The sequence below is a fragment of the Ascidiella aspersa genome, chromosome 7 (genome assembly GCF_963924565.1).
Source record: "Ascidiella aspersa chromosome 7, kaAscAspe10.2, whole genome shotgun sequence".
Lineage (NCBI taxonomy): Eukaryota > Metazoa > Chordata > Ascidiacea > Phlebobranchia > Ascidiidae > Ascidiella > Ascidiella aspersa.
Window position 1 is genome coordinate 15,481,113 of NC_139453.1, and position 25,158 is coordinate 15,506,270.

Genomic DNA, 25,158 nt, shown 5'->3' on the forward strand with positions numbered 1-25,158 from the left:
AAAAAGGATTCATGGTATCCGGCAATCTACTCGTCGTTGTAGCAATAGCTGATAAACGCCACAGCTTATCGCATACTTCAGCGACGTCTAGAATTATTAATTTTAATCTACGTTTTTTCCATTTTTTACTTCTCAGTATATAAGATGGCTAACTCACTCTCGTTTTAATTATTAACCCTGATGAGGTCAGCTGATATCTGCTGCCGAAACGTCGGTTTTTACTTCGTTTACACCAGAAGAGCGATTTCTATCTATTGATATGTTGCCTGGTGGAGCTAACTCTATTTTTAAGAATTATGTTATTAAAATGTTAGAACAACTTTTAATCAAGCGGGCCTCGGATCTTTTTTTGCACTTAAAACCGTGTTTAATTACATTTAAGAAGGCAGTAAAGTGTTGGCGCAAAGCGCGAAAAAAAAAACGTTTTTTTGGTTTAAAATTTAAGTTCACACGTCGTCATCCACACTACTAATAAAATGTAAAAAAACTACTTTGAGGAAACGCCACAACCTTAATAGTTAATCTAGTCCAGTTTTTATTACCCTTTTGGTGACATGGCGCACCTGGCGAGCGAAGCGAGCGCGTTTTTTTTCTGGTATACCTGCACTTGTTTTAAATTTCTTGCAAGTTTTATTGCCAAAAATATAAAAGAAAAAAATGCTAAAAAATATCTTCCCAATATTTTTTAATACGTTTTTCGTTTGTCCGCGACGTACTTGGCAGTTTTCCACGGTGCAACGGTAATTAAGTGCTGATCTTGTTCAAAAGACAGCCCCAAAACGTAAACAAACCAAACGTAGAAAAATCATTTGCGCTAAATTTTTCGCACTTACGCAGTTAAAATAGTCAAAAAGAATTTGAAATGGACTCGTGCCTAGTTTGTCAAAAAAGTGGCAGGCCGGATGAATTACATTGGTGTGCCCGATCTGGCCCGCAGGCCGTAGGTTGCCGACCCCTGGTATAAACTAATATTTTAATTAAAATGTCGTTCCTTATTTTTTTCAAAAGGTTGAAATAAATGGGGGGCCATTGATTTCGCAAACTTTTCGAAGGGGCCATGGTGTAAAAAAGGTTGGGAACCCCTAGTATAAAGCAACAGTTTGGCGGTTCGCGCTGATGCTTCAAAAGTTTATACCTACCTCGTTATATGTTTCAAAAAATGGTTTAGTGTCACATTTGCGCACGAAGACCATGCAACAGAGTCTAAAGAGAGTTCTAAAGTATAGCCATCCGTTTTTGTTTTACGTAAGTTTGATCGACTGGCAGAAAATTGAAAACAAATACGTATTTCCGGTACAGGATAGTTTAAGGAGGTGAAATAAAGAGGCTCTACTTTATTTTGTAGGCGTTGTCAGCTCTGTGAGAAAACCGATCCGCAGACAATAGACATGCAGGGAAGACGCGACAATGCACGGCCTGATTTTATATCAAGCTAAAGGCAAAGCTTTATTTCAGCTGCGATACTTTCAAGACAAAGTGTCATGAACTGACAGAACAATAAGCAATTAAGCGATAGCCTTTTCGAACAGTATGCATTAAGCCATCAAGCTTTCCAAACTGTCTATTCTATATTACATTTTATGTTGTACAATTGTCGTGTTTGTACGCTATTTTATTTAACAGGTTGTTAGGTCATTATATTGCATTAATAATTTGGCCGTTAGGGTCCCTTTACAGTCATCAAGTGTATCGGTCGATAAGAATGTAAGAACTATATAACCTAGGCTAAGCGCGTTTTAGCGGGTTGTGCATAGTCACACGTTTTTCCACAAAAAGACCTTTAAGTGAAAAAAATACGAAGTTATAGCTTACGGTACTGTCGTTAACTAATCGTCTGACAGAAACCTAATCTCATATTCCTCTTGGAGTGATATACCGCTGGTTTGCATCTCGCTTTGCGTGTGTTATCCGTACTCTTGTTCTCAGTACTTAGTCTGTGAAAGAAAAAGATCGGGACCAGACAGATCTAACCAAGTGTGCCTTATCCACGCATGTCGCTCAACTTGGAGCCATCAGACAAACACTTATCACGCGCTGTCAAGCAGTTATTAAGCGCTGTTGAACAATCAAGGAAAGAAAGCTACAACGACAATCCAGCTAGGACAAGGCATTTCATAATAAGATTTATTGCTAATCGCGCATCAACAAAATAAAACGGATATTTGCTCTATAGCCCATTGCCAGGGTTAATTAACGAAAATTTAGCAGGCTACTCTGTGATGCGTTACAAAGTGTTTTCCTACTTTTTTCATTTTTTTAAAGCAAGCTTAAAAAAAAGTGCCGATGGTCGGAACCCTATGTTGCATGCCACTGCCTTAGGCTGCATCTTTTAACCGAAAGAATCTCACTTGATTTCTAACCATGTTGTGGACTTCAATTAAATTTGAGAGAAATCACTTCACAGTCATTACACGTTGTGTATATAAAGTGTTCAAAAAATTCGGTAAAAGAAGTAAGATAATAATTGAATGAATGTTGAATGAACTTTTACACTCCTCGGTTAACGTCCTTAACTGTGAAAAAACAGCCTAGAAATCAAATAATAAGACAAACCAAGCACGCTACTTAAAATGAAAAAACACGTTTTTTAGAATTAAAAACATGTGTATTTTCTTAGACACTGTTCTAAAAAACAAGCGCGGAATGGTAACCCTGCATATAGCCAACTGTTGCCGCTGGTCAAGGTTTTACAGTGTAATTTTTTTATGACGTCACAACGTTAACGGGTCGTCATAAAACAAGTTACATAAAGTAATCGAGGTGTCGATCGATTTTGTGGGAACATGCAACTGTAATAATCTCGTGTAAACATGCAGCTGAAATGATGTTAAAAATTCGACTACATTGAAAAAATTGGCGAAGCATTTGTGCTACATTTTTTGGCTTGATGAGGGCCATTGACCACGTATATTTAAGCACTAACATTTTCTAGAGATTTATTAAGCGCTCAGAAGGCGTTTGAAAGTATTCTATGTTGTAAAAGGTAACAGCTACAATTAATATTTTGTATGCTGTATGACATCATTGAGCAAATGTGTTGCCGTGCTTAGCAACACTGAGTTTGTTTACAACTGGTTTTGGACGGAAATTATTAAAACGAAAACACTATGTGTTCAACGTCAAGTTTTTCGTCTTTGCAAAAAAATTGTTTAATAAATTAAGCATTTTTCGGCGCTGGTCTAGAATCCTACCACAACGTTGAAATGATTATTAAGCAATGCATAATATGTGGGTTAGGGTGTCGGTTAGTGTTTGGGTGTGGGTAGGTCAAGTAATATTGTTTAAAACTATTACTGGACTCACCCAAACCCAAACCCAAACGCTAACCGGCACCCTAACCCAAATGATGTTCGTTGTGGTAGGATTCTAGACGAGCGCCCATTTTTCTTACTAACAGCTATTAATGTTTTACATTTAAAGAGTTTATAACTTATTTAGTAAGGGAAACGTTGGTTACCTTAAAATACGTGATTTAGTAATCATAACAGTATATTAGTTACCAATTATTATGAATGAGATCTAATAATTTTTGAAATTCAAACTTGTTAAGCGTTTTTCAGGGCCTGGGTTGCATTTAATTTAATGCTAAATAAATTGAAATATTAGTATTGTTTGAAAAGAGACAAATTGCTGGCTAAGTTAGATTGCTTTGAGTAATTTCAGTAATTTTGTTAACTTCTGATTAATATCATGTTTACTTTCAAAGATATTACATGATGAAATTCCGAGCTGCATGTTTCCCTTTGGATTAAATAAGGGTAGGCATTAATTAAAGATTAGGTGCAGAACTGTTAGCGTTTTATCATTTGCTATACATGTTGTGTTAAATGCTGTCCTTTAATTAAGTTAAAGTGTAAAATTAAAGAGCCTTTAAACAACATTTTCTAGCTATTTAACTGAGTGATGTTATAGTAACATATGAACTAAAAAGTTTATATTATTAAAGAGCACATGCTTATATTGTGAGTTGTAAAAATAAGTTGGCCATCAACATGCTGTTAGCAAGGCATTGACTGCTAAAATTTATTTCAGCATGGATCACACTACTTCAAATCATTTCTGGGGTGCTTAATATGCCTATTTAGTCAACTTTTATTCACAATGTATGTTAAAAATAGTGATACAATTTTCTTATGTTTATACACAATATAGAGTTTGTTTAGTCAAATACAAAGGAAAGCCCTTGTGACAACCACAATTAAGAATAAAGTAATTAGTAAAAAATAAAGCACCGTTTAGTTCAGTGATCTGCAACAGGTGTGCTGCAAGATCATGACAGGTGATGCAGTGTTCCCAAATGTTTATTACTTGCATTTTTTCTAAGCAACATTTTATTAATCACTAGAATTAACAACAAGATTTCACATCAATGCAGAAAAGTGCCATACATGAAAACTAGAAAAAATTAAGCAAGACAGTACAAAATTTAGGTGTCAGGTTTCATTTTCTGAAAGCTGTTTAATAGCCCCTATCCACTGACTAAATTGTTTTAAAAGGACTGTAAAAATGAAAAGATAAAGGAATGTAATATGCCATATTTTTTGCGCCATTGGTGCTTTTGATCATAAAATGTTACTATATTTACTCTGTGTCTTTTGGTGATTGCCATTTGTTTTTTTCGATTTGCCGCCCGAATATTTAGCTCTTTTGGCATGCCACAATTAAAAAAAGGTTGCAGAGCACTTCACCGTATAGGAAATCAACATTTGTGCCCCTAGATAACTTTCTTTCTTTTTTATTGCTTAGTGGCAAACATTTGTTCAAAAACCTAAAACTTTACATCACTAAGATTTAAAAAAAATGGAAGTCGTGTTTAACATTGTACATATATATGCCAGACATGTTTTAAACTTTTATAAGTATCTATAAAATGTGAAATGAGCAAATTTGATCAGTCAAGACGGCCAAATAAAGGTCGAAGAGTAGCTAAGCAATTGTCATCAAGTAATGATGAATTCTCTGACTATTCTGAAGATTTTGAAAATGATTCCCGATCATCTAGCCCAGAAAATTACACAAGTAATATAAGGTAATTGATAAATACATTTTAAAATTGTTGATTTATTTACTTTTATCTTTACTCAATTATTTTTTAAAAACAACACAAGTTTTTTACTTTTGAAGTTTAACCCTTTTGTTTATAATATCTCTTTTTGTTCCAGAAACAAGACACGACTTCTTGACAAGCATGACTCAACGCTATCTGAGGACTTGACATCAAGTAGTATAATAAGCACCACTGGGCGCAGTGCTAAAAAATGTTAGTTTTTTTTGCTCATTTTTTGTACAAGTATGTTTATTGTATGTTACAACTTTGCTAGGCTCTCACCAAATAAGCTTTAGTTTCTGCTTGTTTAATTATAAACCAAAACGTTATTTCCTATAGAACAACCTATAAATTTAAATAACTAAAAACCTTGTGTATGACAAACAATCTTCTGTAATTACAATAAAATAGACACAAAACATTTTTACTTCTGATGAAATGTATAGTTGAAATATATGTAAAAACAGCTAAAAAACAAGAAAAAAAGAATATTTTTCTTTATTCTCACTTCTCAGAAATGAATACCAAGTTGTAACATGCAATTGGGTAGTGGTTGTTTTTCTATTTGCTTCCCTTTGAGCCTCCGTTTCTGTGTAAGTTGAACGACAGACCCACTATGGGTGCAGTCATGAGTTCAAACTTCACCCCCAGGCTAGTTTTACTAGTCTGACCTTGCTTGTTTGAAAATTCTTTATCGGTTAAATAATGTTTTTATTCTCCGGAAAGATCTGGTGTCTGATGCATGTGCTGAATGCTGATATGGTTATTCACAAGGCTGGCTTCTGAAGAGCTAGATTACTTTTATGTACAACATTTGTGTATAAATGTTTTATTCTAAGAAATGTTTTTGCCTCTTTTTGTAAACCGTCCAGAATTCTAAATCCATAAATTGATCATTTGAATTCTTATAATATAAGTTACCTTTGTTGTTGGTTTCCTTATTGTATACTTTTTAGGAATTGATTCCCACTATTGGTAAAAGTCTCTATCAAAACATATATTTGTTTTGTTTTAGCATCACAAAGTGAAGGCAGAAAACGTGTTGTCAAAAGCACAGCACGGAAGCAAGGATGGAGATCGAGCAGTTTAGATGCACGAAAAAAATTTGGTGCAAAGGTTTGCTTTATAATTCTTCTGTTTAATTAAATAATTATCATCTAGCCCAGTGGTTCTTAAACTTTTTGAGACACTCCGCCCTTTTACAATTTTAACCAAACTCGCGCCCCACCTTGTTTCAAAATAAAAAAAGATTAAGCATAACAGCAAATTATTTCTAGGTAAGTTGCATTAATGCAAAGGATGTTTTTAACCCGGCCTAACTGTTTTTAACCTAGCCTAACCTAGGGTTGCCATATTTTGAAACGCAGAATTTCTGACAAATTTACTGCGGTTTCAGTGGCCAATTCCAGATCAGGGACCTTAAAAACACTCAAAATGACGTCAAAAATCTCTAAAAATGGGGTGGAGTATGGATTTGGGGGCTTTAAGAATACATTTTAAGTTACATAAAACTGGAAAATAGATTAGTAATGCTTTTTTTTGCCATTGTTTAATATAAAATTACAAGGCTTCTGTGTTTTTAAAGAAAAACGTACAGTATCGTGTTAGAGGAAGTCCCAGATTTTAGCAATTTTAGTGTTGTAATTTTGGAGTGTCTGCGGAGCCCCTAAATCTTGTCCAATTGTTTTGTAAACTTATGTAACTGATTTTTATGTGACACATAATGGGAAATTAAGCCAAAAACATAATTTAAAAAAAAAAGTTAAATCTGAAACACGCAAAAACTCTTCAAAAACGAAAACAAAATGATTAAAAAGCCATAAACCTGGTAGTGTGTGACGTAACAATGAACAGTATTTTTGAACAAGTAACAGTATTAGCACTTTCTCTGTGAATATTCGAGCTATTTATTAAACAGTACAAAAAATTAAACAAATTTGGGTATTAACAAATAGGCTATCGTTTTTAATCGCATGCGTGCGTGCGGCACACACCATGTTTTCCTCGAAGGGCCGATCAGAGCGGGTAACTTAGTCACGTGATTAATGCGTTAGCATAAAGTTTTTGTGGAATCATCTCCTCACAAAACGAAAATACTAACCTTAAAATCAACAGGAATATTCTACACGACAGAAAAAACTAATGTGTGATAACTCAATGTTGTCCATTCAATGATCACCATAAAGTTTAGTCATAATTAATACAGATTTTGTCAATTTTCGCGCCCCCCTTGTGAACCTCGCACGCCCCCCAAGGGGGGCGCTCCCCCGAGTTTAAGAACCACTGATCTAGCCTGTTTACTTTATTTTGTTAGGTAAAACACTTGGTTTTTCATACTAAAGTGAAAAATTTCTTATAATACAAACCCAAAGAAACATTACCACCCAGGTTTAAAATAAAAATTTCTTAATATTTTATTGAACTAGACATTTAAAAACGTTACAAATTACATGAAATTTAACTAGTGAAAAATATAGATCCAAAAACACTGATTCCAGTTTTTAATGTATACACAATGCAACTACTTCTGTCTTGGCTTGTGCAGCAGAAAAAAAATATATATTTTTTTATCATTCCTTTGAGCCAGAAAAAATGCAGTGATAGTACCCTTCTTTACACTCCTATTTGCCTTCCTATCAACAAAAATTAAAAGGAAAATTAGCTTAATTGGCATAAAAGCGCCCATCTGGCAATACTGTATATACAGAGTTTTTTGCTATATCCTTGCGTCTGACACTTGATATTTTTTATCTGAAGGATTCTGTGCAATCTCGTATGTTGTCTGCCAAACGCAATCGAATTAACAACCTCAATAACCAACTTTGTGAAACAAAAATTAAGTTGGATGAACTTTTAAAAGAAAACAGACTTCTAAAAACGTTAGAACACCGTCAGGTAAGAAAATTGTTGTACATATATTCATAATATATCTACTGCCATGGTAAAAACTTATATAGTGAATTTGTTAACCCTGATTCATTTGTAATAAAATACTTTTTGGTTTGTTGTGAACCTACACGTTACATATCATATCAAGAAACAGTAAAACATTGAGTTGCTAATTTAGGTGGTAACAAACATGCTGCAGGTTTTCTGGCAATAAAAACTAAATGTCTAAAAACTTTTTTAAATCTGAATTACTGATGTAGTTTTATGATATAACTATGATAAGGTTATTTTTGTTATCCATAGTTGAAATTCTTTTAATTGATTTTTCTAATTTTATTTGATGAAGTGTAAATTTAGCCAAGTTGTAGATGCTTAAACTTCATTATTACATGTTTCACAGAGTAGAGCTTTGCGCAAGTTTGAAGATGAAGAAAATGACTTACCACGATTAATTTCTCAGCATAATGAAGAACAAAGAGTATTGAAAATGCGTTTAAGAAAATATCAGGACACTGAGCGAATGCTAGGTAAGTTTAAAAGTAGGTCGCTATACTTTTTTAATTACCTTAACATAATACTTGTAGAATAGTTAGTCAATTAGTCATTTTGTAGATTTGATATTTTGTGTAAATTTTTTAAACCCCTTATTTAGAATTACCAATTGGTGCATTCTGTGTCAGCTGGTGTTATATTGATTAGGTAGGATTAGCCTAATCCTTTTGTTTTGGTTTTCACAAAATATTTATGAGAACTGTTTAGTGTAGACTGTAGAGGAATAAAGGACATGCTTTTAGACAAATATTTATACATATTAAATGTATTCAGTACACAAACAATTAAAATGTATACTTCTTGTTTATTGTAAAAAAGACTTTTAACCTTATACAATAAATATAGTATATTAAACTATTGATTTATCAGAGGGAAAATTACGAGACTCAAATGAGGAGATGCAAAAAATGGAAAACACTTTAAGGAGACTAAAAAAGATGGTCTATGACAAAAATTTGGGTGAAAGATCTGAACTTGCTAGGCAACTCTCAAATGCTGAGAATCAGCTAGAAGATGCTGAGAGAAAAAACAAGGTATAGATAAGCATGTTGGGTGTATAGATAAGCATGTTGCCTAACACTAATACATAGTATAATATTAAACACTGACATTTTATGCTTTAAAGCAATGTAATATATACATAACTTTGTTATAAAAGGTATGTGGATTTACCTTACAACATTTTTTTCAAAAATCTATAAAAAATGTGACATATGGCCCGAGAGTATGAAAAAATATTTTAAAAATAAATTCGTGAATAAATTAGATGTAAATTGTCGATTAAATCATCTAATAATTCTTGCAAAAAAATTCTAATGGTTACTGCATGAAAGAAAAGATCCATTTGAATCTGAACTCGGCAAACTTTTGTCGTCCTACCTAAACTTAATTTCATATTACTGTTATGAAAGGCATTTCCATTCATCTTGTCAACACTCTGTGGTTTGTGTAAATGTTCAGCTTGTTAGTTTTAGCTTGGTGATGACAAAAAGTGTAGCTTCATGCACTTTATTCCATATCACTTGTTGTTACAGGGATACAATAACATGTGGTGTTTTATTGTAATAGAATGTTTCCCTCATCTCCTTTCTATGTAGCCAGGGTTTCCATAGAAACGAATAACTGGTGGTTGTTTACTTTGAACGAAGCCTTTTGGTGGTTGGTCGCAGAAGAGTTACTTTGTTTGCTTGGTATTCATGGTGGTGGCCTTTGCGAAATTGTATGTTAGAAGCCTTGTTTGACAAAATTTCTAGTGTTTTTTTCCTTTGTGTTGGCCTGTTTGAATTGGGTACCTTTAGAAAATATTAAAGTGTCTACAGTAAAGTAGTGGTATTCCAATAACAAAAGTTATATCCAATGGGTAAATTTGAAACAGTAATGGATTTGTTATCCCACTGTCAATAGCTGGTTTGATTCAAGCGTTACTCCCTTTATTTACTCCAATTCAAGCGTGAAGTTTGTTACCAAGAAAGCCGTATTTCATGTCTGATACAAAAGCCGCCGACAACGTTTCAAGCTTACAAAGTAAATCGGCGGAAAAATGCTTTAATTCAGAATTTTTAACCTTGTAACTACAATTTTGTACTTTTTGACCTTGCAAAAAGGTATTGTAAATAGAGGAAAACGTTGCCATGCCTTTATAAATATTTAATTATAGAATGCAAGGAGCGGACAGCTGGTGTTTTTCGCGTTGCAGATGGGGTCAATTTACAAGTAATTTTTCTAAATGGAGGGAAACCAAAGTAGCAGTTTGATTGACGGATTTTGTTTCAACCACATGTCGTTGACGAATTCACAATAGTCAAATGCTAACTTTCAATGCGCGATACGCAGTGGTATGTGATGGACTTAACCACAATAAACCAAAATAATACAGCGCAAATATGTAAAAAGTGACCTTTTAATTTCTCAAAATCAAGATTTCCATATCCGGTCATCCCTTTTGAGAAATCTTGAAGCAGCCTTTCGCGGTAATCCTGAAGCAGTTTTCTGTTGTTGCTTTAATTGCTCTCGAGTACTTTGTCATCACAGCGCGCCAAGTGCCTGGAATAACGCCGCCTTTCTTGCGGCCGTACTATTCGACCACTTTATTTACTAGCCCGGGCAGATGAAAACTTGCCCCTTGCCAATTTCCTTCATCGGTTTAAAATATAACATCTTATGGCCTACAATAGTTCCTTTAATATTTTTCTTTGTCGTAGTAACAGTTTATATTACACATAATTCCCTTATTTATCAGCCGAGTCTCAATGTTTTTAGCTTTACTTTATTGTAATCAGTTTGTGTCTATAATTTGATATTTTTTGTTGTATAAAAAATCTAAAAAAGGTGCTGCGTAACAACACATTTTACCAATATAAAACAAAAAATCTCGTTAACAAAGCCCTACTTTTGTAACTTAAAGAAGGCTATATCAATCGTATTATTTTGCTTTGTATAATATGCTTAAGGACAATGTGTCAGTAGGATGTTTACGATTTCTCATTGTGCTTTGCGACGATTTTTATAACAGACAATTGTGATGTTTCCAGGAGTTAACAAAAAAACTGGAATTGACAACCAACAGCTACGGGCGTCAGATCAACTCTGAGAGAACAAAACACCGAGAGACCAAAGAGCAGTTGTTTATTCTGCAAGAAGAGCACTTAAAACTCACCGCAAAACTAAAGGTAATTGTTGCAGCATCAACTACAAACTCTGTTTTTCGTTTTTCTGTAGTTTTAACCCCCTTATTTGTATAAAAAAAATGTTTGGAGAGTTCAAGTTTGCCCTATGAATATTAGTGTGACTTTAAATAAGCTATAAACTCGCATCTGGGCTAGTCCAACAACAGCATGTTAAAAAACTTGTCTTTTAGTAAAAAAACGCAGATTTTGAGTACCTTTAGGCAGCGTATTACTATAAAACAGGTTTTCATTTGTTTTCCTTTATGTGCCTAGGAAAAGGAGAGGGCTCTCGACGTGAGTAACATTTACGCGCTTCGAGTGAAGCAGTCGCCCGAAAAATCGTCTGTCGGCGGCGGTAAAGTGGCGCTAGTGAGCCCGCGACAGCAACGGCAAGCGTCACCGAAACAGCCGCTTCCTGTCAATAACCAGCAGCACACGCTTGCAATCCAACCGAGTCCTGAGCCGCAGATAGTCGCCACTTCCACACCTAAGGCTACCGGCAACGTAACCGACTTCCGAAGGACTATAAAATCCCCGTCCAAGACCCCTCCCAAACCGGCTGAAAGACAAAGCTCGGCCCTCCTCGACCTGCACTCGACGCCCAAGGAGGAGGGTGACGTCACGAAAGGTCTTAACGGCCTTCGACTGGAGGACCACAATTCCGCTCCTGTCGAAAATAATGAGAAAGGTAATAAAACGTTTTCATATTTGTAAAAGAGTTTTTTTGTAAGCCTATGGCTAATTAGGTGGACATTGCGTGGCATGTCACCCGGCACAACTTTTGCTACACTAAAACTATTTCTCATAAAAAACAAAGTTGTGGTTTATAACAAAACAAATGAATAAACGCTTACTCCTTGATAACTTTTACAATATATGCAGGAAAGTATTGTTCGGTAGAAAATGTGGTATCAAGTTTTGAATATTTTGTATTTGTTGTAGATTTCGATAAAGTTTGATCAACAATTTTTAAACGTGAAAATATTGTGCCCTTGCTAAGAAATTTTTTAAAGGTAAATGTTGAATAATATTCCAAAGCCATTAAATTCGTTGTAATCGTCCAATGTTCTTAATCCGATATCGTGCAATTCTTTAAAACAGTGAGAATCCGAACATATTATTTTTCTAGTAAAACACCGGCAAAATTAAAAAAAAATCTGCCAAAATTTAGATCGCAAGCGATCGTCAGTCTTCCTTACCGCGAGTTTCGAGAGTCCATTTACCACACCCGGAAACTCCTTCATTCGCGACGAAAAGCAAGTAAGTGCTACGGACTGCAACACGTTATTTGGCCTTCTTTTATACTGTTCCATTATCAATATTTCAGTTTTGACGACTTTATTAGGATACTGGTGTTTATGTTTAGTTTATGATGAATATTGTCGCCCAGTATAACTGTAAAACTTGCAGAATACGCCTTCCAAACCGCCCCAAGCAGTGTTGAACGACAGCTTGAATTCTACTTCCCCGGCTCAGCCTCAAAGCGGTATGATACTATCGTTTATCATGTTTTTTGTTCGTCCTCAAGACGGCGTTAGTGGATCTTATATAGAATCATATTTACTTCGCTAAAGAAACACTGATTGTTGAATAGATTGAGGTTTGGTGTTACGCATCATTGCAAATATAAATAAAGGTTCCGTGAAATAATAAGTAAGTGTGCCAGCGAAACCACTTTGCTTGTAAAGTTGAGAAGCTGAATCACTCCCATATATTTCGTTGATCAAGAACTTGTTAATCTCCAAGCAGATCAAGAATATGTTGATCTCCAAGAGTCAAAACGGAGAAGTAAGGAATCGGAAGAACAACGCCAAAAGGTAAAACATATCACAGTTAGATTATAGGTTTCACAAACTTTTCAAAACATTTTCTTATCTACTTTTTATCTCTATGTTTCGCCTCAGTATCAGGTTTAACATCATGGCCTAATTGGAAAACAAAATCCAATTTCATGACCTGTCTTTAAAATAAAATAAAAAATAGGGAATAAACTGAATATACTCTTTGTCCACAAAAATTTAATGACACGCAATTATTTCAACCCGACAGGGACGTAGATCCGATTGCAATTTAACTAAACAGCTCAGCCTATTGAGTTAACCGTAGCTTACACATTAACTCCAAAATTTACCAATAAGCAAAACGAAATTTAAAATATAACCGAAATTCTAGTCTATGTGCCATCCGAAGAACAATGCTAAACTGCCCCTGTTCCTAATTTCTATAATTATAAGTTTTTAATCACGGGTAATTCTTCGTAAGTAATTATAAATGATAAGTGATCGTAAAACGCGGATGTTCGCAAATTTTTACGGGCATTTTACCGTAATTTTACAGATTTTGTTTAACAATGTACGACATTGTTAAACGCACAACTTTATTTCGTTTTAAGGAGGAGCAGTTGGAAAAGCGAAGAAAAGCCGACCTACTCGCTAAACTCCGTGACGTTGAAGAAGATTCCACAAGCCCCAAGTCGCCGCTTGGTGGCAGTAAACCGCAGGAGACAGGCGCCGCAGTGCGCAAGTTGCTTGGCAACGGTAGTCAAGCCAACAAAGTTCTGGTAAAACAAGATCGCTTGCAGGGCCAGGACCAAAATCCCAAGGTATGAGGTTTTATTGTAAACAATAACCTTTCTTCTGTGCTTTTAAGGGGTGAAGTATTATTATTCGTGATAGCAAACATCGGAGAGCAAAACACAAGCGTCTGCGTTTTGCGGCGCAACGTTTGTTATAAAAACTTTAGCATCGCCATATATCCCTAAGTGCCAGGCGATGTTTATTGCTATAGATTGTGTATAACAGCTCAGACAGCGAACATATTAGGTCTCTACGAAAGTCGTCGGTGGTGAAGTACATGTAGTTGTTAAAATTTAGTAACTTTTAGGTGTGTCAGGATTTTTGTTTCAAGCGCTTTTTAAAATAATCACTAGCTGCCAAATTGCTTTGTGGTACTTTATTTTTGCATTTGATTGCGACATCGTGAAAAGGAAGTTGAATTAAACTTAGCATTGAGGCGGCATGCAACGCTCAAAAATATATTATTTGAAATTAAGATAGTGTTTGTTTTCACAGCTCGTCTCCCAAGACCGGTTGGTAATGAGAAAGAAAATAGACAATTTATTACTGAGGTCAGGAACAGTCAGTTCCGATGATCGAAATGTAGAAGACGTTAGCGGCTTAGGTTATTCTCCCAAAAAGTCATCAAAGAAGCTCTATTCCTTTCCACGAGAGGTATAGGAGAACAGTTAGCTGACAGGTGTATAAGTAGTTAGCCAAGGATTGCTTTATGGCAGTGTTTCTTAACCTTTTAAGCGCTCGTACACCCTTTGAGCTTTAATGAATTTTTTTCATACCCCTTGTCTACAATTGCCGACGAAAGTAAAAAAAATGTAAGAATAGGAGTTAAACTAAGTGTATTTATAACTTACGTGTTGAATGCGTGTATTAAAAACAGCCTTGCAAGTTCAACAACATTTACAACACAAAACAAATCAGTCAATTTACTAATGTTTTTGTTGTTGTTGCTCTTCGTAAATTACGCATTCTTGAGAAATATGCCTGAATAGTGCATAATTTCGCACTGCATGCCGTACCCCCTGCCGGTAGGTAATTCACTAGAATATCACAATAAACGGAACTGGAACAACGCACATCAACTCTACACAACGGAGAAAGTTATAATTGGGTTTATTATTCCACTCCACTCTCTTGGTACCCTTGAGCATTAGAAATGGCACCCTGGTTGAGAACCACTTGCCTAATGCCTCATCAAATAGCATATTTGTAAAGCTGTTATGTTCGTTTAAATAAACTGTCCCATGTGTTTTAACTCAGGTCGAAAATCTTCACATGGGAGTTCCGTCCACACTTGACGTCGGTAGAGGGGGGAAGAAAAATGTCCAGGACACCAGCGAACCTGATATCGCCTTCGGGGGGTATGCGCCCACGTTTGGCACTCAGCCAAAGCGGAAATGTAATTTCTTGTTTTAAAATTGTTTTCCATGTAATGATTTTTTTTACCTGTTTATAATTAATTTATCAGTCTAAATCAGGGGTTCCCAACCTTTTTTACACCGTGGCCTCCTTTAAAAATTTTGAGAAATTAATGGCCCCCTATTTTTTTTTAACTTTTTAAATATACAGTAACTGATAGTTAGAAGGATAAAATGATATAAATACAACACACAATAAACAAGATAGTGCATTAGTTAGTTATTACATATTCAGTTAATGTGATGGCTGAGCTTGATTTTGCTCTGACAATGTCTAAATTGCTGGTTTAGTGGTGGAAAGAGCCAGCCGCATGTCATATCGAATATCCAAGACACTGCGCTGTTTTTTCTTCAGAAGTAACATTGTTAAAAACCCACATTCACAGCGATATGTTGATGGGAAAGGCAACAGCAATGGCATGACCATTTCCATTAGCTTAGGGTATGAATTGGTTAGTTTTGCCCAAAATGTGCCCCCTTGGGGGCCATGGCCCACAGGTTGGGAGCCCCTGGTCTAAATTATAATTGTTTACAAGGGTGAAATAAGATCTTAGTTTGTATGGAAAGAAAAAGCTTTGTGATTTTTGTCAACATTTTCTGCCTACTTCAAGCGCGAACGAAGTTTCCAGGGAAGAAACCTCCTCAGGGGTCTTCCGAGTCGGAAGCAGACGAACCTCTGCTAGACCTCACTTCCGGCAAACCAGCTCCGCAGAAGAGCGACCTCCTCTCTCAATTATTCGGGGAGAAAGCCGGCTCCAAACAAAACACATCCGACCCGCTACGGGCCAAGGAGAAGGTACTCATAATAATTCTGTCGTTTTTTGAAAAGTAGAATTGAATTTCTGCGGTGAATTAACTTAAATTAGCTGAACATGTTTTGTATGTAAAAGTCCCTTTCGGTATAATTAAACGTATAGTTACTTGGACATTACCGATAAGTGTAAAATTGTCGTATTGAGAGTCTTACCCAGCAGCCAAATATGATTTGAACAACTATAACAGAAGGTACTGATAGTTTAAGCAGTTCTTAATCTTGGCAAGAAAATAAACGCTGGTTTAGTGGTTTCGCTTTAATGTAGTTTACACACTTTGTGTAAGTATTATGCATTATTCTGCTAGAATTTAAAACAGATTACACATTTCGGTTTGCTATTAAATTCAGTGAAGCCGAGTTTAAAAAGTCTCTTCATATGATCTTTTTCTGATGTTTGCTGCTGCCATTTCTGTATCATATTTAGCTTTGCTTACTAGATACTAAAATAAATTGCGAGCTGACAAGCAAACTGTAAAGAGCCAGTGACTGTGCTGCACCTCATTATCGCATAAATACGATTTTTAATTATTGTACCACAAATCGATTAATTGTGAAACGGCAGCAATCTGTTCTGCAAAAATTAAAAAAGGTTGCGATCTAAAAGAAATAAGTTTCATATAACAGTGCATTTTTTCTAAAATTGACTCTTGTTCTAGAAATTGTCCGCAATAAATTTAGTTTTATTGAATTAAGAATATAAAGCCAACTCTTTATATCAGTGAGCCACGTTGCCCATGTTTAGTGGCAAAAAGTTCTCTTTGAAAAATCATCTCTTTTATAACTCTTCGAAAGAATGTCGTAATGAAACAATTTGCGAAAGTGCGATATTCGCTGCGCTAAATCAGAGAAACTTAATTTCGTGAATTATCACGTATAACTGGTTTAGCAGCTCTTTAGAGCTACAAACAGCAATTTTGTGTAGAAAAGCTTGCCTCCGCTATGCACTCATATACGTTTATTAGTGTGACGCCATTGTAAAGAACTCGGAATACATAAATCGTACTATAATAGCAGAAAAATAGTGAGTCATAGCGACCCCGCAAAAATTTTAGACGACCCCAACTACTGTCCGCTTGCTGTTTCGCCTGCTTTTATTCTGTCCTATACTTTAACCCACATGTGTATATTGCAAAGTCACGTAAGTTAGTGTAACATTACACAAATGTGCCGAGTTACTGTTTTACATGAAAATGGTGCATGTTTTCCGATTGCTAACTTTTTTTTAGCTAAACTATAGTTTTCCCAGTTTGGCGTTGTTTGGACTAGGCTACTTGTGACCCTCAGTTTTATAAAAGAAGTTCATTTAACCTTGTTTTCTTAGTCATTCACATCCAACGACGGTGGAACAGCTCCTAAAGTCACGCCCCGGGCAAAACCGGTTCATTCCGGTTATCCATGGGAAAAGAACGTTATGTCCGTGCCACCCAATCAAGGTATCATAAACTGTAGTTTAAGGAAAAACATTTAAATGAGGCAAAACTAGCATATTGATTATTGCATGTTTTTTTAATTTATCTGCTTCAATTAAAGGTTTCACCTGCATAATGGAAACATGTAGGCTACAGTTGTTCTTTTGCACTTCTAAATTGCGTTTTAAGTGTATCAACTTTCACTTGACTGTGGTTTTACAACGCGTGTTACCACAAATTCACTTGTGTAATGTTACAGGCAACGGCGATATGAATGCCACTAATGGAAGAGCCTTCGCCACTCCCGCTGTAAAGGCTGTGAGTTCGTCATTCACGGATGAAGACATTGAGGAAATGACGTTATGATGTCAGAGTTAAATACCATTTTTTGGAGTTTTTCGTTTTTTTAAATAAACGTTTTTTGGCCCACCTTAATTTAGTTCTATTTGTATTTTTTATCTTCATATAAACGGTACTAAGTGTCTGCTTTATAAACTGATGCTGTGTTCTGTCACTGTTACATTTCTTGACATTATATATCGAACAATCTGTACCGTAATTGGAAGAATCGCCATATCCAGATGTCAATATTTCTTTTCTGAACGAGTCGATTGAGAGTTACCTGACTGTGGTATAATCTAACACAATACTGACTATTTTAAACACGGTCGATGCATTTATGCGAAAAAGTTATTGTGCGAATTCTTTTTTGCAATCCGTATTGATAGATGTGCTAAAGGCGGTTGCGGTTATACGATATAACATTTACAGCGTGATTCATCATCATAAAGTGCAGTATGCTGATTGCTTGTTTTGTTTGCGTTTAAGACAGATTTTTTATCAATATTTGGCACGTTTACTGTTTATACAAACTACATTGTTGTTATTTATATATTTACTTATTGGTTGTTTTAAAGTTTTGATGTCCCGTCGTTACATTGACTTTCTTTCAGTTTTTCAAACTTACTTAAATATTATTGCAAAACCGGCTGCCTATAGTCATAAACTTGGATTTGATCTGACCGCACTGTAACACTCCCGATGTGGATGTTGTGAATTTTTAAAGAAAATATTCTGACTTAATCGTTTGTAGCATTTCAGCATTTTAATTAGTGTCTTGACTCTATAGCCTAGGGCAAGCTGAGAAGAACGAGCTATGTCTACCAAACAATTAGCTATATTTTGCATAAAGCCAAAATTTTTATGAGTTTTTTAGTTTACTATTGATTTGAGGATTTTTTTACTCAGTAATTATAGTACGGTAAAGGTCATGGCAAAATACGTAGATGTTATGCATATTTTATCAAAATAAAAGCAATTTTACACGATTAGCGGGAATATGTTTTATTTACAAAACTCCACCAAAGAACATAAGGATCTCAGCCCCCAAATTTAAGTGTTCTATTAGCTGTAACCGGCTAAACACCTTGTTTTACCGTTCCTCAGACGAATCTTTAACGTGCGCCCAAATAGGTTAAGACATTGACCCTTTTTTTAATTTTGGTATTAGTGACTTATTTCACTACAAAAAGGCCTACATTTGGCGGGGATGAACTTATCTATTGTACTTAATATCTTGCTACTCATAAAATATTTAGGTCGCTAAGAAGCCTACTAAACAAACTAGGTGTTTAATCTTCCAAGGAATAAAATAAATACTTTTGCATTTTATTATGCAGAAATGCAGCAAAAATCCTAGAACGAGTATTCAGGAATTAAGGCTTAAGATCAATTGTTTCGTTCCTTATGTAGCCAACAGCAAAATAATGTTAAAAATTCACAACATGACATGAAACAAATTTATTAAGGACATCACTCCATCATAGAGAAGTGTCAATTGAGTCGTACTTTCTGTACGACAAATGGTGACCTCGACTTGGGCCCAAATCCGTTTGGCCAGTGTGTGGCCCGTGAAGCTCTTTATCTTTAACGCTGAGCAGAGGCGATCCGATGCTGCTAAAGGAAGTCGAGCTGTCTTTATCCCCGAAATCTTTCTTGGTGGTTGGAATGCAAATATTTGACAGTAACGCCTGTTTTTTGACACTAATCGAAATGCCAGAACTGGATTCGTCCCAAAGCATGTTTGGATTTATCTTTGTATTGTAGTCAGGTGGGGAGCGACCGGGGTACATAGGAAGCGATCGAAGGCTGGATGTTCCAGAAGTTAATCTCATATTTCCTGCCGAGGGATTAACAAGTCCGACCTCACTACGAGAGCTCAGAGAATGAGTAGTACGCTGTTTGTCGTACCCAAAAGTATTGTCAGTAGAATAACTACAGCGAGCTCCGAAACCACTGGATCGGTTTGCTGATCTCGAAATGGTGCCAGATGAAACATTGTCCGTCGCAGGTAAATGGGTTTTAATCACGCAGCCTCTGGTAAAAGCAACAGGTGGTCGTTCAAAATGGATGCCATCCGATAAACCAGACTGAATGGAGCAAGAGTCGTCGCCAGAAGATAATCTTCCGCCACCACAAAGCAACCGCGGTAATACCATTCCGACAGATTCACGTTCACTACTACTTGACGTTACCTGTGTATCCGACGCAGAATCAAGAGTCTGGCAAATAGTGGGTGCTGTACCCTCGTACAGGGTCTTGTTATCATCGCTTATACGTGGCGAGTTTATTTTTTTCGACAATACATGGTTTGGCGGCATTGAATTTGTAGACCCGTCACCAGACGTCTCGCTTGAATTGAATGAAAATGGTTGATAAAACTGATCATTGCCCACACAAGAAGCCAGCCTCTGCTTAGATGACAGTGTTTTATGTGGAACATAGTTAAAATGGTCGGATGAGCATCCAGATGACATAGACGTCGTGTCCGACTGGATAATGGAGCTGGATTCAGGAGCAAAATTGCTATTTATGTCAACTTTTTTAAGAGGTTTATAATGCTGAGCGAAAGCACTTACAGAGTTGCATAAAACAGATCCATCACATTTAATTATAGGCTTCTCGAATTTGTTCGAAAACGAAGGTGTTGTCGTACCAACTTTGCTGGTTTTCGAAAAACTACTTTTCTGTGATGGCACATCCTCTTGTGGGTGATAAAGTTGAGCAGGTTCAACGAATTGTTTTTCATTTATTATTTCGGATCGGGCACCTACGTCATTCGAACAACGGTTATATATTTTGACATCGGGCTCCTTATTACCTTTCCTTATAGGTGTACTTGATTGGGAAGACTTTTGGTATGGCCACAGTGCGTCGCTAACAGATTGAAGTGACTTTGTGCACACATATTGCTTAGATTTAACGGTGCACTCTTTTTGATCTTTAGGCTCAAACCGTGTTTTATGTTTCGGTAATTCCGACTTAACAAGACTTTGGGGCTCAACCCACAAGGTTTTCAAGTAAGCCTCGTTATAGGTTTGATCACGAGATAAAATCTTCTTCCCTTGCGTGTTACTACATCCTGCCAATTTTTTTGGATCTTCGCACTCAGTGTGGATGCGTTTCTGCCAGGAAGAGCAACATGAAGTCGGGGAGCCGCTTAAAGACGTTTTGTGCGTATCGTCGCCGCCTATACCATTCACTGTTGTAGTGCCACTTCTCGAGGAGAAATCCGATTCGCTCTCGATCAATACACTACGTGGAAATCGATCAGGAAGAGTCCTGGATCTCTTGGCATTGTTTGCGATATTATGCTCATCCAATGTAACGTCACTGTATTTAGCACCTCCTGATTCACCTGACAGTTGCCGATAAGGGGTTAAAATATTTAAGGAAACTCTAGAAGATTTTGTTTTTTTCTTTCTTCCTCTTTGGCCCTTTTGGCATATCTGGAGAACAGCTTTGACGGTCGCAAGAATCGCCAAATTCTTCTCGTTTTGCAGCTTCATAAACTTGACTAGTTCAGGGGAAAGGGGCTCGGCTGGCGGATTCAGCCAGTCGGAGATTTCCAAGAACAAGTCGTTGTTCATCACGATACGGACTATCAGCACGAGAAAAACGATCGATCCATTCAGCCTAAATTTGAAAATCGGTTGAATTTTAGAAACATTTACATATTGAAACTTATGGCAAACAAAAAACTTTGACCTGAAAAGTGAATATTATTTGACAAAGTTTAAACTAAAAATATGGTTACAGTTAGTTGATATATATATCAAGAATAAATTGATTTAAATAACGCATTGTTCTATTAATGAATTAGTGTCTTAGGCATCAGATATAGGCCTATAGGTGCATTACTGACGACCCAAATCAGTTTTGTTGACGTGCTTAGTCAAGATTTTAGGCATATGAAAATGTTACACAGCTTTGAAATGTTTTTTGTCAAAAACACGCCAGCTATTTTATAAAATTACCGAGGAAGCAGGTTACGTTAAACGGGGTCAAAAAGTGGTAAAAATTACAGGCAAATTTGGAAATAAGAAATAGGTCGATTGGAAATGACCACCGAAAAAGGACACGGAATAAACTATTCAATGCTATACTCTAATTTAGAGATGCAAAACTATCAAAATAAAGCAAAAACAAAGTACGAGCTAAAGCTAATGCGAAAAAATAGTGATCAACAAACTACGCTCCCCGGGCGCCTCCAGCAAGGTCAGCTCTTCCGTGGGCCCATAGTGTGTTAAATAGCGATAAAATACTAAAACAATAAAAAATGTAAACGACAAATGCATATAGTAAACTAAACGGCAAAATGCATATAGTAAATACAGTTTTTGTCAAACAGTTATTAAAGTTGCTCGAGAATTAAATCAATGTAGTTGGACACAAAATTTCATAGCCCGGCCGCGACCCTTACACTTATCCAGCCATTTATTAAAGTACATTTTGCAAAATAATTTGACTATGAAATTGTTTCTTGACCAACTCTGACGTAATGTATAATTTTTTTTTACAAAATGTTGACTTCAAAAAATCAAAAAGAGTCGCCCTAATTATAACTGTAAAGCAGCCGGCAAAAAGTTTAAAGTGCAATTGGGGAGTTCTACATTTTAACTAATAAAATAATTCAAAATAAATTCCAATACAAAACATATAACTATTTACTAAACATACCAGGCGACAAACATATTCCAAGCTTTGATCAACAGGCCAGTTAATAGATTAAAATATTTTTCAAAATATATCTTCGTGGCTGAACATATGGATTGGTATAAACATTTTCCATCAAGATGCGAAACATAAAAGTCACTCGCATATGAGAAAATTCGTTTCCAATTCTCAGTGTCAGGCCCGTTTGATTCTGAACTGAGACTCTGCAACAACAAAAGCTATTTAAAAGGACAGTTTGATAAATTCGTGGCTGGAAAAGTACCAATGAAAACGATGTGACTTTCTGCGCAAACCCCTAATAAAATAATAATCACATACGTTTTTACGTTAGTTACTATATCTTAGACAACATTTTACTTACCCATTTGTTATTCCGAAAGTATTTTGAGTTTGTGCAAAGTAGGCCTACCAGTTGTAGAAGTATGGCAATGCCAATTAGACCCGCGCAGAGATATATCGGGAAAAGGAAAGCTTGATAATCAGTTCCAGCCTTCAGGCAATTACACTTGCAATCGCTTACATTCGGTGATTGCTTTAGGGCAGGGACGACAGCAGCCAAGTAAGGGCTAATAGACCCTACTTTCAACACTTTTTCTTCCCACATATTTAAGCGATCTACATTTAATTCTTCCTTTAAAGGCGAATCCATAACCGATTTATCCTCCAGTTTTTCATGGTTCAAAAAATTGGTCGATTCCTGTTTAAGAGTTAGACGAGACAGACTAACCAGGAAAGATTCCAGCAACTCAGTTAAATTCCTTGAAAGAGGAACTACGTACTCTGGATACCTTTCGGCCACCCTTTCCGTTAAATCAGGCCGTTTTGGCGTACCACCGTTTACAAATTTTGTAATAGCCAGCGTCAGTACGCCAAATACGGCAAGCAAAACCACAGCAAAAATTAGCAAAGTTTTTCGTAGAGGACGTCGGTCTTCCAGAGGAATACGAAGCAAATGCATATCCATTGCTAACAATGTTTGCAAGAGAAATACTGTTAGCTCAATTTCCATTTGACACAGCTCCAAATTATTTATTATGACGCAACAAAAAGGTTTTGTTGTAAATATGTATGGAAATATTTTGTTTAATATATTATGCAAAGCAGACACAACTTAACTAAGACAAGGTATAAGCACTGTGTAGCACATTGGCGTGTAGCAATCAAAGTGATTTAATCTTTTGTTTGGACATAATTTAACTATTTTACGATGTTTTATTATTTTGCAAATTAATAACAAACCGTTTATGACGTCAAACTAATTAGCATATAATTGGCTACTATAGGACCAGTAAAAGTAATAATCTCGCATTTGTTTGTCGATACAGAAATTTTTAAAACTGATTGATAAGTGATAACAGAGAAAAAATTGCAATGTTTTTGGCACTTTTGCGAGATCAAAAGTTATAACAGCTTCTGTCGACATTGAAAGTGAGAGTTTTCATGATGCATTTCAAGCATCAACATACGTATTATTTTCTGTGATATCACCTTGGCACATTATTTTGCAACCCACAATCTGGTCTATATTTTTAAGTTTAAACACTTATTGCAATTGCCCATAAAGTGACGTACGGAAGTGAACCAGTCTTGAGATCTTAAATTGAAAGTTGAAGATTTTAAGAGATCAGAGCTTTTTTTTTTTTTTTTTTTTTTGTTCATGTCCAGCATTGAATGCAAAATGTGGATCGAACTTTAAACTTTTTTATAATATCAATGCTTCGCCGAAACAGCAAATGCAACTATTTTATACCGGTACATTACATGAACTTGCCTATAGTTTGGCCGTGAGCCCTGTTGTAATTGCATTACTGGACTTAATGAAGCTTCTGAATCAGCTACTCGGCTAACTAGGCCTACATATTTCGTAAATAGCATCTACTATAGGCTATAACCTGTTCCGCCGTCTTTAAGTGATTTTTTTATCCACAAATGGTAAACAGAAATAAAGGCGCTATAAGTAGGTATAGAAAAGAAGTTAAGGATTATGGATGGGTTCTTATCAATGAGCAAATAGGAAGCCAGGAATATCTAAACAAGCCAGTAATGTCCTGAGCTCGGTTCTCTGACAACCTATCTCCACTATAGGGACCAGGTGCCGGCACGATATAGAGCCTAAGTTGGAATTGCGCATAACAGCAGGCCTACAGATTAACGTTTTTGGGACTCGTCCGAAATACAAACAAACATCAACGTCGGAATAAAACACAGTTCGGAATAATACCAAAATTGGACTATAAAATAATAGCCGTAATAACGCCTAAATCGGAATAAGTCCTAAACCCACCGGCCCTAATTGGCCAGAATCAGGCCTATACAAGCTTTTACCTAACCCAAAACCCCACCTCTAAGTACATGATCAGCTCCTCTAAAATGTAACCATAACCCAATTTCTTAGCCCTACCATTACCCGATAACCTCAAAACAGAAGCAGACAATCTGGTGCAGCGGTGCCCTAACGGCGCTGGTCAAACTGGGCCGTCCAAACGTCGACACCAAAACGCCTGATGGAAGACTGACGGCCCGGGATCGTGTCACACCCTCGTCCTACAGTTTCAGGCGTTATTTTGGCTATAGTTCAGTGAATTTAGGACGTATTCCGACAGATTTAGGTCCTATTTGGACGATTTAGATCTTTTCTGTCGTGGATATTAGCTACTACGTATTTGGCTTCATTATGTCGTTGGTCTTAATACTGTGGTATTTTAGTGGGTAAAGGACTAAAGGTTATTATGTAAGGTTTATAAATGTTATACTGGACAACAGAAAAACAGATT

At 36.1% G+C, this 25,158-nt stretch overlaps 1 protein-coding gene across 1 annotated transcript; it reads left to right on the forward strand.

The window, feature by feature from the left end:
- Nucleotides 1-4,845: 4,845 nt before the first annotated feature.
- Nucleotides 4,846-18,445, forward strand: LOC146138000 (uncharacterized). Its single transcript, XM_083393474.1, has 16 exons — nucleotides 4,846-5,029; nucleotides 5,163-5,260; nucleotides 6,063-6,163; nucleotides 7,805-7,942; nucleotides 8,337-8,463; nucleotides 8,858-9,021; nucleotides 11,020-11,157; nucleotides 11,428-11,842; nucleotides 12,326-12,414; nucleotides 12,565-12,640; nucleotides 12,904-12,971; nucleotides 13,547-13,756; nucleotides 14,988-15,126; nucleotides 15,757-15,941; nucleotides 17,281-17,392; nucleotides 17,628-18,445. Exons 1-16 carry the CDS (start codon nucleotides 4,878-4,880, stop codon nucleotides 17,732-17,734), a joined length of 2,319 nt encoding a protein of 772 aa, XP_083249600.1. The 5' UTR covers nucleotides 4,846-4,877; the 3' UTR covers nucleotides 17,735-18,445.
- The last annotated feature ends 6,713 nt before the right edge of the window (nucleotides 18,446-25,158 follow it).